General features: G+C 51.1%; 1 protein-coding gene across 1 annotated transcript in view; it reads left to right on the top strand.

The window, feature by feature from the left end:
* LOC115115033 (FH1/FH2 domain-containing protein 1-like) overlaps window positions 1-17,500 on the top strand; it is a gene marked incomplete at its 5' end in the record, with an annotated part of 70,243 nt that overhangs the window by 45,253 nt on the left and 7,490 nt on the right. The window contains 5 exon segments of the mRNA XM_065015211.1: window positions 1,866-2,009; window positions 3,868-4,061; window positions 15,623-15,936; window positions 15,938-16,376; window positions 17,114-17,269. Of these exon segments, the coding sequence (XP_064871283.1) occupies window positions 1,866-2,009; window positions 3,868-4,061; window positions 15,623-15,936; window positions 15,938-16,376; window positions 17,114-17,269 (1,247 nt within the window).

Here is a 17,500-nt window from a genome sequence, read left to right as displayed (position 1 = left end):
TAGTTAATAGTTACTGAGGAGGAATAGACCTGGAATAGTTCATAGTTACTGAGGAGGAATAGACCTGGAATAGTTCATAGTTACTGAGGAGGAATAGACCTGGAATAGTTCATAGTTACTGAGGAGGAATAGACCTGGAATAGTTACTGAGGAGGAATAGACCTGGAATAGTTCATAGTTACTGAGGAGGAATAGACCTGTAATAGTTACTGAGGAGGAATAGACCTGGAATAGTTACTGAGGAGGAATAGACCTGGAATAGTAACAGTGACTGAGGAGGAATAGACCTGGAATAGTTACTGAGGAGGAATAGACCTGGAATAGTTACTGAGGAGGAATAGACCTGGAATAGTTACTGAGGAGGAATAGACCTGGAATAGTTACTGAGGAGGAATAGACCTGGAATAGTGACTGAGGAGGAATAGACCTGGAATAGTGACTGAGGAGGAATAGACCTGGAATAGCTACTGAGGAGAAATAGACCTGGAATAGTTACTGAGGAGGAATAGACCTGGAATAGTGACTGAGGAGGAATAGACCTGGATTAGTTACTGAGGAGGAATAGACCTGGAATAGTTACTGAGGAGGAATAGACCTGGAATAGTGACTGAGGAGGAATAGACCTGGATTAGTTACTGAGGAGAAATAGACCTGGAATAGTTACTGAGGAGGAATAGACCTGGATTAGCTACTGAGGAGAAATAGACCTGGAATAGTTACTGAGGAGGAATAGACCTGGAATAGTAACAGTTACTGAGGAGGAATAGACCTGGAATAGTTAATGAGGAGGAATAGACCTGGAATAGTTACTGAGGAGAAATAGACCTGGAATAGTTACTGAGGAGGAATAGACCTGGATTAGCTACTGAGGAGAAATAGACCTGGAATAGTTACTGAGGAGGAATAGACCTGGAATAGTAACAGTTACTGAGGAGGAATAGACCTGGAATAGTTACTGAGGAGGAATAGACCTGGAATAGTTACTGAGGAGGAATAGACCTGGAATAGTAACAGTTACTGAGGAGGAATAGACCTGGAATAGTGACTGAGGAGGAATAGACCTGGAATAGTGACTGAGGAGGAATAGACCTGGAATAGTGACTGAGGAGGAATAGACCTGGATTAGCTACTGAGGAGGAATAGACCTGGAATAGTTACTGAGGAGGAATAGACCTGGAATAGTAACAGTTACTGAGGAGGAATAGACCTGGAATAGTTACTGAGGAGGAATAGACCTGGAATAGTTACTGAGGAGGGAGAGGAGGGCCTCCGTTACTGAGGAGAGGTTACTGAGGAGAGGTTACTGAGGAGAGGTTACTGAGGAGGGAGAGGAGGGCCTCAGTTACTGAGGAGAGGTTACTGAGGAGAGGTTACTGAGGAGGGAGAGGAGGGCCTCAGTTACTGAGGAGAGTTACTGAGGAGAGTTACTGAGGAGAGTTACTGAGGAGAGTTACTGAGGAGAGTTACTGAGGAGAGTTACTGAGGAGAGTTACTGAGGAGAGTTACTGAGGAGAGTTACTGAGGAGAGTTACTGAGGAGAGTTACTGAGGAGAGTTCCTGAGGAGAGTTACTGAGGGAAGGAGAGGAGGGCCTCAGTTACTGAGGAGAGTTACTGAGGAGGGAGTGGAGGGCCTCAGTTACTGAGGAGAGTTACTGAGGAGGGAGAGGAGGGCCTCAGTTACTGAGGAGAGTTACTGAGGAGGGCCTTTCACATTGAAGTTGAATGTGAGTCTGGGGGGTCATTTCTCTGAAGTACGTTATGCTCTGCCAGTAACATTTCAAATGGAAATTCACGCATACATTATTTAAAATGGAGTTGATTCAGTTGTGTGTGTGTGTGTGTGTGTGTGTGTGTGTGTCAACAGCCCCGTTCCAGGACAGCGGTGCAGAGACAGGGCCCCAGCCAGAGCTCCACGCAGGGGGGCAGGTCTCAGGAGAGACTGGCCCCATCCAGAGAACCCTGGAGCAGCCTGACCCAGCAGACACCCAGGCAACCCATAATGATCCAGGCAAGAGATTAACATCCAACCCTCCTCCGAAATCTTCTGCCCCTTTCCCCTCTGCCCCTTTCCCCTCTGACCCTTCCCCCTCTGACCCTTCCCCCTCTGACCCTCCCCCTCTGACCCTCCCCCTCTGTCCCTTCCCCCTGTCCCTTCCCCCTATGACCCTCCCCCTCTGTCCCTTCCTCCTCTGTCCCTCCCCCTCTGCCCCTTCCCCCTCTGCCCCTTCCCCCTCTGCCCCTTCCCCTCTGACCCTTCCCCCTCTGTCCCTTCCCCTCTGACCCTCCCCCCTCTGTCCCTCTGCCCCTTCCCCTCTGCCCCTTCCCCCTCTGCCCCTTCCCCCTCTGCCCCTTCCCCCTCTGCCCCTCCCCCTCTGTCCCTTCCCCCTCTGACCCTCCCCCTCTGTCCCTCCCCCTCTGCCCCTTCCCCTCTGCCCCCCCCCTCTGCCCCTTCCCCTCTGCCCCTTCCCCTCTGCCCCTCTGCCCCTTCCCCCTCTGCCCCTTCCCCTCTGCCCCTCTGCCCCTTCCCCTCTGCCCCTTCCCCCTCTGCCCCTTCCCCTCTGCCCCTTCCCCTCTGACCCTCCCCTCTGTCCCTCCCCTCTCCCCTCCCCCTCTCTGCCCTTCCCCCCTCTGCCCCTTCCCCTCTGCCCCTTCCCCACAGCCCCTTCCCCCTCTGCCCCTTCCCCTCTGACCCTTCCCCCTCTGTCCCTTCCCCCTCTGACCCTCCCCCTCTGCCCTTCCCCCTCTGCCTCTTCCCCTTCTGACCCTTCCCCTCTGACCCTCCCCTCTGCCCCTTCCCCTCTGCCCCTTCCCCTCTGTCCCTTCCCCCTCTGTCCCTTCCCCTCTGCCCCTTCCCCTCTTCCCCTTCCCCCTCTGTCCCTTCCCCCTCTGACCGTCCCCTCTGCCCCTTCCCCCTCTGCCCTTCCCCTCTGCCCCTTCCCCTCTGCCCTTCCCCTCTGACCCTCCCCCTCTGCCCCTCCCCTCTGCCCCCTCCCCTCTGCCCCTTCCCCTCTGCCCCTTCCCCCTCTGACCGTCCCCCTCTGCCCCTTCCCCCTCTGACCCTTCCCCCTCTGACCCTTCCCCCTCTGACCCTCCCCCTCTGCACCTTCCCCTCTGTCTCTTCCCCTCTGACCCTCCCCTCTGCACCTTCCCCCTCTGCCCTTCCCCCTCTGACCCTTCCCCTCTGACCCTCCCCTCTGACCCTCCCCTCTGACCCTTCCCCTCTGCCCCTTCCCCCTCTGCCCCTTCCACCTCTGCCCCTTCCCCCTCTGCCCCTTCCCCTCTGCCCCTTCCCCTCTGCCCTTCCCCCTCTGCCCCTTCCCCCTCTGCCCTTCCCCCTGCCCCTTCCCCTCTTGTTCTTCCCCTCTGCCCCTTCCCCTCTGCCCCTTCCCCTCTGCCCCTTCCCCTCTGCCCCTTCCCCCTCTGCCCCTTCCCCTCTGCCCTTCCCTCTGCCCTTCCCCTCTGAATATCCCCTCTGCCCCTTCCCCCTCTGCCCCTTCCCCTCTGACCCTCCCCTCTGTCCCTTCCCCCTCTGTCCCTTCCCCCTCTGCCCCTTCCCCCTCTGACCCTTCCCCCTCTGACCCTTCCCCTCTGACCCTTCCCCCTCTGACCCTTCCCCCTCTGACCCTTCCCCCTCTGACCCTTCCCCCTCTCCCCCTTCCCCCTCTGCCCCTTCCCCCTCTGTCTCTTCCAGGCAGTTAAGCCACTGTTCCTCGGCCATCATTGAAAATAAGAATTTGTTCTTAACTGACTTGCCTAGTTAAATAAAAGTTAAAATATATATATATAATTATAGATATATCTCTAATGCTATGTGTGTGAATATGATGATCGTAACATGCAGTTGTCCTTCCCCTCCTGTCCTGTAGGTGTCAGTGTCCAACAGAAAAACCTCTCCAACGAGAAGAAATTCATGCTGAACATGCTCTACGCCAATAACTCCTCGGGGTCTTCAGGGGACCGTCCGTCAGGCACCGAGGAGAGCCTCTCCGGAGAGCCAGAGGACCACAGAGGGCTGGACAGGGCTGGTAGCAGTGTGAAGGAACGTCTATCTAGCCTCAAGGTAGGAATTCATTAGTGTCTTTTTTTATATCAATGGTCTGACTTTATTGAACAGAGAGATGAAGAGGAAGACAGTGGGGATCTGTTCTGACTTTATTGAACAGAGAGAGAGAGAGGAAGACAGTGGGGATCTGTTCTGACTTTATTGAACAGAGAGAGAGAGAGGAAGACAGTGGGGATCTGTTCTGACTTTATTGAACAGAGAGAGAGAGGATGACAGTGGGGATCTGTTCTGACTTTATTGAACAGAGAGAGGATGACAGTGGGGATCTGTTCTAACTTTATTGAACAGAGAGAGGATGACAGTGGGGATCTGTTCTGACTTTATTGAACAGAGAGAGGATGACAGTGGGGATCTGTTCTGACTTTATTGAACAGAGAGAGAGAGGATGACAGTGGGGATCTGTTCTGACTTTATTGAACAGAGAGAGAGAGGATGACAGTGGGGATCTGTTCTGACTTTATTGAACAGAGAGAGAGAGGAGGACAGTGGGGATCTGTTCTGACTTTATTGAACAGAGAGAGGATGACAGTGGGGAAGATACAGAGAGGTTGTGTCAAGGTTGTCTGGCTACCCAAACTCCTTGCTCAGACAAATGCTAGGCCACGCCCACGGACGTCAGACACTTATCTCAGCGTTTTGAAAATGGTCATTCTTTTTGACACTCTGATTGGTTAGAGATCATCCAATCACTGATGACTTTGTTTTGTACAACACCCCTTGTTTCTTTCATTACATTTTTTTTTTGTTACATTTTTTTTATTTCTCCCCAAAATCCCTGGTTTTCCGATTGGTAGTTACAGTCTTGTCTCATCGCTGCAACTCTCATACGGTCACAACCAGGCCAGGAGGGGCAGAGTGGGAGGGGCAGAGGGGCAGAGTGGGAGGGGCAGAGGGGGAGGGGCACATGCTGACTGCTCCTTGACACAAGGCCCACTTAACCCAGAAGCCAGCCGCACCAATGTGTCAGAGGATACACCGCACTCCTGGCGACCTGGTCAGCGTGCACTACGCCCAGCCCGCCACAGGAGTCGCTAGAGCGCAATGGGACAAGGATATCCCTGCCGGCCAAACCCTCCCCTAATCCGGAAGACACTGGGCCAATTGTGCGACGCCCCATAGGTCTCCAGGCCGCGGCCGGCTGCGACAGAGCCTGGACTCGAACCCAGAATCTCTAGTGGCGAAGTGGGCTAAGGCAGCCTCGGGAGGCCCAACACCCCTCATTTTGGGACGGGAAGGGGCAGAGGGGGAAGGGGCAGAGGGGCAGGCCCAACACCCCTCATTTTGGGACGGGAAGGGGCAGAGGGGAAGGGGCAGAGGGGAAGGGGCAGAGGGGCAGGCAGGCCAACACCCCTCATTTTGGGACGGGAAGGGGCAGAGGGGGAAGGGGCAGAGGGGAAGGGGCAGAGGGGCAGGCCCAACACCCCTCATTTTGGGACGGGAAGGGGCAGAGGGGGAAGGGGCAGAGGGGGAAGGGGCAGAGGGGCAGGCCCAACACCCCTCATTTTGGGACGGGAAGGGGCAGAGGGGGAAGGGGCAGAGGGGGAAGGGGCAGAGGGGCAGGCCCAACACCCCTCATTTTGACGTCAACGCAAACGACTTCAACAATGGCAGTCTCAGACTGAAGTATCTAGCGAACGTAGAACAGTGGAATAATTCAGTTTGAGTCGTCAGGCAACGTGTCAAGTAGGCCAGACTGGTACACCACCCTGGGACTGGTACACCACCCTGGGACTGGTACACCACCCTGGGACTGGTACACCACCCTGGGACTGGTACACCACCCTAGGTAGAGTAATGAGGCCTGACACTGTGGCTGGGACTGGTACACCACCCTGGGACTGGTACACCACCCTGGGACTGGTACACCACCCTGGGACTGGTACACCACCCTAGGTAGAGTAATGAGGCCTGACACTGTGGCTGTGACTGGTACACCACCCTGGGTAGAGTAATGAGGCCTGACACTGTGGCTGGGACTGGTACACCACCCTGGGACTGGTACACCACCCTAGGTAGAGTAATGAGGCCTGACACTGTGGCTGGGACTGGTACACCACCCTGGGACTGGTACACCACCCTCGGACTGGTACACCACCCTGGGACTGGTACACCACCCTGGGTAGAGTAATGAGGCCTGACACACCACCCTGGGACTGGTACACCACCCTGGGTAGAGTAATGAGGCCTGACACTGTGGCTGGGACTGGTACACCACCCTGGGACTGGTACACCACCCTAGGTAGAGTAATGAGGCCTGACACTGTGGCTGGGACTGGTACACCACCCTGGGACTGGTACACCACCCTAGGACTGGTACACCACCCTAGGTAGAGTAATGAGGCCTGACACTGTGGCTGGGACTGGTACACCACCCTGGGACTGGTACACCACCCTGGGACTGGTACACCACCCTAGGACTGGTACACCACCCTAGATAGAGTAATGAGGCCTGACACTGTGGCTGGGACTGGTACACCACCCTGGGACTGGTACACCACCCTAGGACTGGTACACCACCCTAGGTAGAGTAATGAGGCCTGACACTGTGGCTGGGACTGGTACACCACCCTGGGACTGGTACACCACCCTGGGACTGGTACACCACCCTGGGTAGAGTAATGAGGCCTGACACTGTGGCTGGGACTGGTACACCACCCTAGGACTGGTACACCACCCTGGGACTGGTACACCACCCTAGGTAGAGTAATGAGGCCTGACACTGTGGCTGGGACTGGTACACCACCCTGGGACTGGTACACCACCCTGGGACTGGTACACCACCCTGGGACTGGTGCACCACCCTGGGACTGGTGCACCACCCTGGGACTGTGCACCACCCCCTGGGACTGGGCCACCCTGGGACTGGTACACCACCCTGGGACTGGTACACCACCCTGGGACTGGTACACCACCCTGGGACTGGTACACCACCCTGGGACTGGTACACCACCCTGGGACTGGTACACCACCCTGGGACTGGTGCACCACCCTGGGACTGGTGCACCACCCTGGGACTGGTGCACCACCCTGGGACTGGTGCACCACCCTGGGACTGGTACACCACCCTGGGACTGGTGCACCCTGGGACTGGTGCACCACCCTGGGACTGGTACACCACCCTGGGACTGGTACACCACCCTGGGACTGGTGCACCACCCTGGGACTGGTGCACCACCCTGGGACTGGTGCACCACCCTGGGACTGGTGCACCACCCTGGGACTGGTGCACCACCCTGGGACTGGTGCACCACCCTGGGACTGGTACACCACCCTGGGACTGGTACACCACCCTGGGACTGGTACACCACCCTGGGACTGGTACACCACCCTGGGACTGGTACACCACCCTGGGACTGGTGCACCACCCTGGGACTGGTGCACCACCCTGGGACTGGTGCACCACCCTGGGACTGGTGCACCACCCTGGGACTGGTACACCACCCTGGGACTGGTGCACCCTGGGACTGGTACACCACCCTGGGACTGGTACACCACCCTGGGACTGGTACACCACCCTGGGACTGGTGCACCCTGGGACTGGTACACCACCCTGGGACTGGTACACCACCCTGGGACTGGTACACCACCCTGGGACTGGTACACCACCCTGGGACTGGTGCACCCTGGGACTGGTACACCACCCTGGGACTGGTACACCACCCTGGGACTGGTACACCACCCTGGGACTGGTACACCACCCTGGGACTGGTACACCACCCTAGGACTGGTGCACCACCCTGGGACTGGTACACCACCCTAGGTAGAGTAATGAGGCCTGACACTGTGGCTGGGACTGGTACACCACCCTGGGACTGGTACACCACCCTGGGACTGGTACACCACCCTGGGACTGGTGCACCACCCTGGGACTGGTGCACCACCCTGGGACTGGTGCACCACCCTGGGACTGGTACACCACCCTGGGACTGGTACACCACCCTGGGACTGGTACACCACCCTGGGACTGGTACACCACCCTGGGACTGGTACACCACCCTGGGACTGGTACACCACCCTGGGACTGGTACACCACCCTGGGACTGGTGCACCACCCTGGGACTGGTGCACCACCCTGGGACTGGTGCACCACCCTGGGACTGGTGCACCACCCTGGGACTGGTGCACCACCCTGGGACTGGTACACCACCCTGGGACTGGTGCACCCTGGGACTGGTGCACCCTGGGACTGGTACACCACCCTGGGACTGGTACACCACCCTGGGACTGGTACACCACCCTGGGACTGGTGCACCCTGGGACTGGTACACCACCCTGGGACTGGTACACCACCCTGGGACTGGTACACCACCCTGGGACTGGTACACCACCCTGGGACTGGTGCACCCTGGGACTGGTACACCACCCTGGGACTGGTACACCACCCTGGGACTGGTACACCACCCTGGGACTGGTACACCACCCTGGGACTGGTACACCACCCTAGGACTGGTGCACCACCCTGGGACTGGTGCACCACCCTGGGACTGGTGCACCACCCTGGGACTGGTGCACCACCCTGGGACTGCTACACCACCCTGGGACTGGTGCACCCTGGGACTGGTGCACCCTGGGACTGGTACACCACCCTGGGACTGGTACACCACCCTGGGACTGGTGCACCCTGGGACTGGTGCACCCTGGGACTGGTGCACCCTGGGACTGGTGCACCCTGGGACTGGTACACCACCCTGGGACTGGTGCACCCTGGGACTGGTACACCACCCTGGGACTGGTGCACCACCCTGGGACTGGTGCACCACCCTGGGACTGGTGCACCACCCTGGGACTGGTACACCACCCTGGGACTGGTACACCACCCTGGGACTGGTACACCACCCTGGGACTGGTACACCACCCTGGGACTGGTACACCACCCTGGGACTGGTACATATAAATTATCGTTTTTCACTTCAAAATATAAGTCGTGTCCATGCTGACTGATCTATAGCAGAGTTAGAGATGAACACATGCTGACTGATCTATAGCAGAGTTAGAGATGAACACATGCTGACTGATCTATAGCAGAGTTAGAGATGAACACATGCTGACTGATCTATAGCAGAGTTAGAGATGAACACATGCTGACTGATCTATAGCAGAGTTAGAGATGAACACATGCTGACTGATCTATAGCAGAGTTACACAGCTGAACACATGTCTATAGCAGAGTTAGAGATGAACACATGCTGACTGATCTATAGCAGAGTTAGAGATGAACACATGCTGACTGATCTATAGCAGAGTTAGAGATGAACACATGCTGACTGATCTATAGCAGAGTTAGAGATGAACACATGCTGACTGATCTATAGCAGAGTTACACAGCTGAACACATGCTGACTGATCTGAACACATGCTGACTGATCTATAGCAGAGAACACATTGATCTATAGCAGAGTTAGAACAACATGCTGACTGATCTATAGCAGAGTTACACAGCTGAACACATGCTGACTGATCTATAGCAGAGTTACACAGCTGAACACATGCTGACTGATCTATAGCAGAGTTACACAGCTGAACACATGCTGACTGATCTATAGCAGAGTTAGAGATGAACACATGCTGACTGATCTATAGCAGAGTTACACAGCTGAACACATGCTGACTGATCTATAGCAGAGTTACACAGCTGAACACATGCTGACTGATCTATAGCAGAGTTAGAGATGAACACATGCTGACTGATCTATAGCAGAGTTACACAGCTGAACACATGCTGACTGATCTATAGCAGAGTTAGAGATGAACACATGCTGACTGATCTATAGCAGAGTTAGAGATGAACACATGCTGACTGATCTATAGCAGAGTTACACAGCTGAACACATGCTGACTGATTTATAGCAGAGTTAGAGATGAACACATGCTGACTGATCTATAGCAGAGTTAGAGATGAACACATGCTGACTGATCTATAGCAGAGTTACACAGCTGAACACATGCTGACTGATCTATAGCAGAGTTACACAGCTGAACACATGCTGACTGATCTATAGCAGAGTTACACAGCTGAACACATGCTGACTGATCTATAGCAGAGTTACACAGCTGAACACATGCTGACTGATCTATAGCAGAGTTAGAGATGAACACATGCTGACTGATCTATAGCAGAGTTACACAGCTGAACACATGCTGACTGATCTATAGCAGAGTTAGAGATGAACACATGCTGACTGATCTATAGCAGAGTTAGAGATGAACACATGCTGACTGATCTATAGCAGAGTTAGAGATGAACACATGCTGACTGATCTATAGCAGAGTTAGAGATGAACACATGCTGACTGATCTATAGCAGAGTTACACAGCTGAACACATGCTGACTGATCTATAGCAGAGTTACACAGCTGAACACATGCTGACTGATCTATAGCAGAGTTAGTCTAACACATGCTGACTGATCTATAGCAGAGTTAGAGATGAACACATGCTGACTGATCTATAGCAGAGTTACACAGCTGAACACATGCTGACTGATCTATAGCAGAGTTAGAGATGAACACATGCTGACTGATCTATAGCAGAGTTAGACATGAACACATGCTGACTGATCTATAGCAGAGTTAGAGATGAACACATGCTGACTGATCTAGCAGAGTTACAACACATGCTGACTGATCTATAGCAGAGTTACACAGCTGAACACATGCTGACTGATCTATAGCAGAGTTACACAGCTGAACACATGCTGACTGATCTATAGCAGAGTTAGAGATGAACACAGCTGAACACATGCAGACTGATCTATAGCAGAGTTAGAGATGAACACATGCTGACTGATCTATAGCAGAGTTACACAGCTGAACACATGCTGACTGATCTATAGCAGAGTTAGAGATGAACACATGCTGACTGATCTATAGCAGAGTTACACAGCTGAACACATGCTGACTGATCTATAGCAGAGTTAGAGATGAACACATGCTGACTGATCTATAGCAGAGTTACTCATGCTGACTGATCTATAGCAGACTTAACACATGAACTGACTGATCTATAGCAGAGTTACACAGCTGAACACATGCTGACTGATCTATAGCAGAGTTAGACAGATGAACACATGCTGACTGATCTATAGCAGAGTTAGAGATGAACACATGCTGACTGATCTAGCAGAGTTAGAGCACATGACTGATCTATAGCAGAGTTACACAGCTGAACACATGCTGACTGATCTATAGCAGAGTTAGAGATGAACACATGCAGACTGATCTATAGCAGAGTTACACAGCTGAACCCATGCTGACTGATCTATAGCAGAGTTACACAGCTGAACACATGCTGACTGATCTATAGCAGAGATAGAGATGAACACATGCTGACTGATCTATAGCAGAGTTAGACATGAACAGCAGAGTTAGAGATGAACACATGCAGACTGATCTATAGCAGAGTTACACAGCTGAACACATGCTGACTGATCTATAGCAGAGTTAGAGATGAACACATGCTGACTGATCTATAGCAGAGTTAGAGATGAACACATGCTGACTGATCTATAGCAGAGTTAGAGATGAACACATGCTGACTGATCTATAGCAGAGTTAGAGATGAACACATGCTGACTGATCTATAGCAGAGTATAGCAAGAGTTAGAGATGAACACATGCTGACTGATCTATAGCAGAGTTAGAGATGAACACATGCTGACTGATCTATAGCAGAGTTAGAGATGAACACATGCTGACTGATCTATAGCAGAGTTAGAGATGAACACATGCTGACTGATCTATAGCAGAGTTACACAGCTGAACACATGCTGACTGATCTATAGCAGAGTTAGAGATGAACACATGCTGACTGAGTTAGAGATGAACACATCTATAGCAGAGTTAGAGATGAACACATGCTGACTGATCTATAGCAGAGTTACACAGCTGAACACCATGCTGACTGATCTATAGCAGAGTTAGACAGCTGAACACATGCTGACTGATCTATAGCAGAGTTAGAGATGAACACATGCTGACTGATCTATAGCAGAGTTAGCAGCTGAACACATGCTGACTGATCTATAGCAGAGTTAGAGATGAACACATGCTGACTGATCTATAGCAGAGTTAGACAGCTGAACACATGCTGACTGATCTATAGCAGAGTTAGAGATGAACACATGCTGACTGATCTATAGCAGAGTTAGAGATGAACACATGCTGACTGATCTATAGCAGAGTTAGAGATGAACACAGATGAACACATGCTGACTGATCTATAGCAGAGTTAGAGATGAACACATGCTGACTGATCTATAGCAGAGTTAGAGACTGATCTATAGCACATGAACACATGACTGATCTATAGCAGAGTTAGAGATGAACACATGCTGACTGATCTATAGCAGAGTTAGCAGCTGACTGATCTATAGCAGAGTTAGATGAACACATGCTGACTGATCTATAGCAGAGTTAACACATGCTGAACACATGCTGACTGATCTATAGCAGAGTTAGAGATGAACACATGCTGACTGATCTATAGCAGAGTTAGAGATGAACACAGCTGAACACATGCACATGACTGATCTATAGCAGAGTTAGAGATGAACACATGCTGACTGATCTATAGCAGAGTTACACAGCTGAACACATGCTGACTGATCTATAGCAGAGTTACACAGCTGAACACATGATCTGACTGATCTATAGCAGAGTTACACAGAACACATGCTGACTGATCTATAGCAGAGTTACACATGAACACATGCTGACTGATCTATAGCAGAGTTAGAGATGAACACATGCTGACTGATCTATAGCAGAGTTAGAGATGAACACATGCTGATCTGATCTATAGCAGAGTTAGAGATGAACACATGCTGACTGATCTATAGCAGAGTTAGAGATGAACACATGCTGACTGATCTATAGCAGAGTTAGAGATGAACACATGCTGACTGATCTATAGCAGAGTTAGAGATGAACACATGCTGACTGATCTATAGCAGAGTTAGAGATGAACACATGCTGACTGATCTATAGCAGAGTTACACAGCTGAACACATGCTGACTGATCTATAGCAGAGTTACACAGCTGAACACATGCTGACTGATCTATAGCAGAGTTACACAGCTGAACACATGCTGACTGATCTATAGCAGAGTTAGAGATGAACACATGCTGACTGATCTATAGCAGAGTTAGAACACATGATGAACACATGCTGACTGATCTATAGCAGAGTTAGAGATGAACACATGCTGACTGATCTATAGCAGAGTTAGAGATGAACACATGCTGACTGATCTATAGCAGAGTTAGAGATGAACACATGCTGACTGATCTATAGCAGAGTTAGAGATGAACATAGCAGAGTTAGACAGCTGAACACATGCTGACTGATCTATAGCAGAGTTACACAGCTGAACACATGCTGACTGATCTATAGCAGAGTTAGAGATGAACACATGCTGACTGATCTATAGCAGAGTTAGAGATGAACACATGCTGACTGATCTATAGCAGAGTTACACAGCTGAACCCATGCTGACTGATCTATAGCAGAGTTACACAGCTGAACACATGCTGACTGATCTATAGCAGAGTTAGAGATGAACACATGCTGACTGATCTATAGCAGAGTTAGACAGCTGAACCCATGCTGACTGATCTATAGCAGAGTTAGAGATGAACACATGCAGACTGATCTATAGCAGAGTTACACAGCTGAACACATGCTGACTGATCTATAGCAGAGTTAGAGATGAACACATGCTGACTGATCTATAGCAGAGTTAGAGATGAACACATGCTGACTGATCTATAGCAGAGTTACACAGCTGAACACATGCTGACTGATCTATAGCAGAGTTAGAGATGAACACATGCTGACTGATCTATAGCAGAGTTACACAGCTGAACACATGCTGACTGATCTATAGCAGAGTTAGAGATGAACACATGCTGACTGATCTATAGCAGAGTTAGAGATGAACACATGCTGACTGATCTATAGCAGAGTTAGAGATGAACACATGCTGACTGATCTATAGCAGAGTTACACAGCTGAACACATGCTGACTGATCTATAGCAGAGTTAGAGAGCTGAACACATGCTGACTGATCTATAGCAGAGTTACACAGCTGAACACATGCTGACTGATCTATAGCAGAGTTAGAGATGAACACATGCTGACTGATCTATAGCAGAGTTACACAGCTGAACACATGCTGACTGATCTATAGCAGAGTTACACAGCTGAACCCATGCTGACTGATCTAGCAGAGTTAGCACATGCTGACTGATCTATAGCACAGCTGAACCCATGCTGGCTGATCTATAGCAGAGTTAGAGATGAACACATGCTGACTGATCTATAGCAGAGTTACACAGCTGAACACATGCTGACTGATCTATAGCAGAGTTAGAGATGAACACATGCTGACTGATCTATAGCAGAGTTAGAGATGAACACATGCTGACTGATCTATAGCAGAGTTAGAGATGAACACATGCTGACTGATCTATAGCAGAGTTAGAGATGAACACATGCTGACTGATCTATAGCAGAGTTAGAGATGAACACATGCTGACTGATTTATAGCAGAGTTGGAGATGAACACATGCTGACTGATCTATAGCAGAGTTACACAGCTGAACACATGCTGACTGATCTATAGCAGAGTTACACAGCTGAACACATGCTGACTGATCTATAGCAGAGTTACACAGCTGAACACATGCTGACTGATCTATAGCAGAGTTAGAGATGAACACATGCTGACTGATCTATAGCAGAGTTAGAGATGAACACATGCTGACTGATCTATAGCAGAGTTAGAGATGAACACATGCTGACTGATCTATAGCAGAGTTAGAGATGAACACATGCTGACTGATCTATAGCAGAGTTAGAGATGAACACATGCTGACTGATTTACTGAGCAGAGTTGGAGATGAACACATGCTGACTGATCTATAGCAGAGTTACACAGCTGAACACATGCTGACTGATCTATAGCAGAGTTACACAGCTGAACACATGCTGACTGATCTATAGCAGAGTTACACAGCTGAACACATGCTGACTGATCTATAGCAGAGTTAGAGATGAACACATGCTGACTGATCTATAGCAGAGTTAGAGATGAACACATGCTGACTGATCTATAGCAGAGTTAGAGATGAACACATGCTGACTGATCTATAGCAGAGTTAGAGATGAACACATGCTGACTGATCTATAGCAGAGTTAGAGATGAACACATGCTGACTGATTTATAGCAGAGTTGGAGATGAACACATGCTGACTGATCTATAGCAGAGTTACACAGCTGAACACATGCTGACTGATCTATAGCAGAGTTACACAGCTGAACACATGCTGACTGATCTATAGCAGAGTTACACAGCTGAACACATGCTGACTGATCTATAGCAGAGTTAGAGATGAACACATGCTGACTGATCTATAGCAGAGTTAGAGATGAACACATGCTGACTGATCTATAGCAGAGTTAGAGATGAACACATGCTGACTGATCTATATCGGGGGAATTAAAAAACAGCATTGTGTTTATTTGAATTGAAATGCATTACTGATCCATTCCCCCAGGCCCAGCAGGCCCAGCCTCTACCCAGCGAGGACAGCAGTTCCCGGAGGGCAGAGCTGCAGGGTCTGGGTGGCAGTGCCCAGGCGGCGCGGGCCAGGCTGGCAGAGGAGCAGCAGCACAGGCGTGTCCGTCCGCAGTACAGCATCGACGCAGAGACCCACTCCCGAAACCTGGAGAAAACCCAGATGACCCCACTGGCCAGGGACAGACAGACGGACGCCTGGGACCAGCTCCAACCCAGCTCCAAAGCCCTGAAGATTAAAGACCTGGACTTCTCCGACCTCATGGAGGAGGAGGACATAGATGTCCTGGACGTGGACGTCTTCGACGTGGGTGTTGGTCGGCCCGGGTGGTGGTGGTGGTGGTGGTGGCATCCCACCTCCTCCTCCACCTATTCCTGGACTAGCCTCCGCTCCTCCTCCTCCTCCTCCTCCCCCCGGGGCTCTGTTTATGAGTATCCCTCCTCCACCTCCTCCCCCACCGGGTGGAGGTCTCTGCTCCCCGCCTCCACCACCTCCTCCTGGAGCTCCCCCTTCCTCCTCCTCCTCCTCCTCCCAGACTCCAGACCCGGCCTTTGCCAAGAAGAGGAAGACGGTCAAGTTGTTCTGGAAGGAACTCAAACAGTCAGACAGTCCCAGGAAGTGTAAATTCGGACGCGGGACGGTGTGGGCGTCGCTGGATAAGGTCACCGTGGATACGGCCAAGCTGGAACACCTGTTTGAGTCCAAGGCCAAGGAGCTACCCGTGGCTCTGAAGGTGAGGCGTTACATCAGCTAGGAAATCACAAGACCACATTCCATGTGTTTTTGTTGCTGTTTTACACATGAAGGAAAATATCAGATAATTGGCAAAAGATCTAAATTGGACTGTCTGTGTAAACTATGTTCAACTGTCTCAAGTATTTCAAACCAGGAATGAAGTCAAATAAATATTAACAGTAATCTCTGTTGGTGACTTGACTGGTGAATTGACTGGTGACTTGACTGGTGACTTGACTGGTGACTTGACTTGGTGACTTGACTGGTGACTTGACTGGTGACTTGACTGGGTGACTTGACTTGGTGACTTGACTGGTGACTTGACTGGTGAATTGACTGGTGACTTGACTGACTTGACTGGTGACTTGACTAGGTGACTTGACTGGGTGACTTGACTGGGTGACTTGACTGGTGAATTGACTGGTGAATTGACTTGGTACCTTGACTGGTGACTTGGCTGGTGACTTGGCTGGTGACTTGAATAGGTGACTTGACTGGTGAATTGACTTGGTGACTTGGCTGGTGACTTGACTAGGTGACTTGACTAGGTGACTTGACTAGGTGACTTGACTGACTTGACTAGGTGACTTGACTGGGTGACTTGACTGGGTGACTTGACTGGGTGACTTGACGGGGTGACTTGACGGGGTGACTTGACGGGGTGACTTGACGGGGTGACTTGACTAGGTGACTTGACTAGGTGACTTGAATCTTTTTCTATGTTTGTCCCTGCAGAAAGGATCAGAAGTGAAGAAAGCAGAGATTCTGGTGTTGGACTCTAAGAGGAGTAACAGCATCAACATCGGCATGACCGTGCTACCAGCTGTCCACGTCATCAAGACCGCCATCCTCAACTTTGACGAGTTCGCCATCAACAAGGAGGGCATCGAGGTGATACTGTGTTTCTACCACCGGGTGGCGCTGTTACCCTTTAGAATCACTGTTGAATAGGATCTGCAGGTGCTGTTTACACCAGGACCAGTGCACTCTGACATCAGTGACCTGCGAAGGGTTCAGGAGGAGAAGTACACTATTTCTCTAGTGTGGTTGAATGAATGTTTACTGTCAAAAATGTTTACCTGAACATCTCTCTGTTAACACCTTCTATTGTGTTATAACAAC

The sequence above is a fragment of the Oncorhynchus nerka genome, unplaced genomic scaffold, assembly GCF_034236695.1.
Source record: "Oncorhynchus nerka isolate Pitt River unplaced genomic scaffold, Oner_Uvic_2.0 unplaced_scaffold_1609, whole genome shotgun sequence".
Classification (NCBI taxonomy): Eukaryota; Metazoa; Chordata; class Actinopteri; order Salmoniformes; family Salmonidae; genus Oncorhynchus; species Oncorhynchus nerka.
Note: the sequence above shows the minus strand (reverse complement) of the source record. Positions and strands in the feature narration are given on the sequence as shown.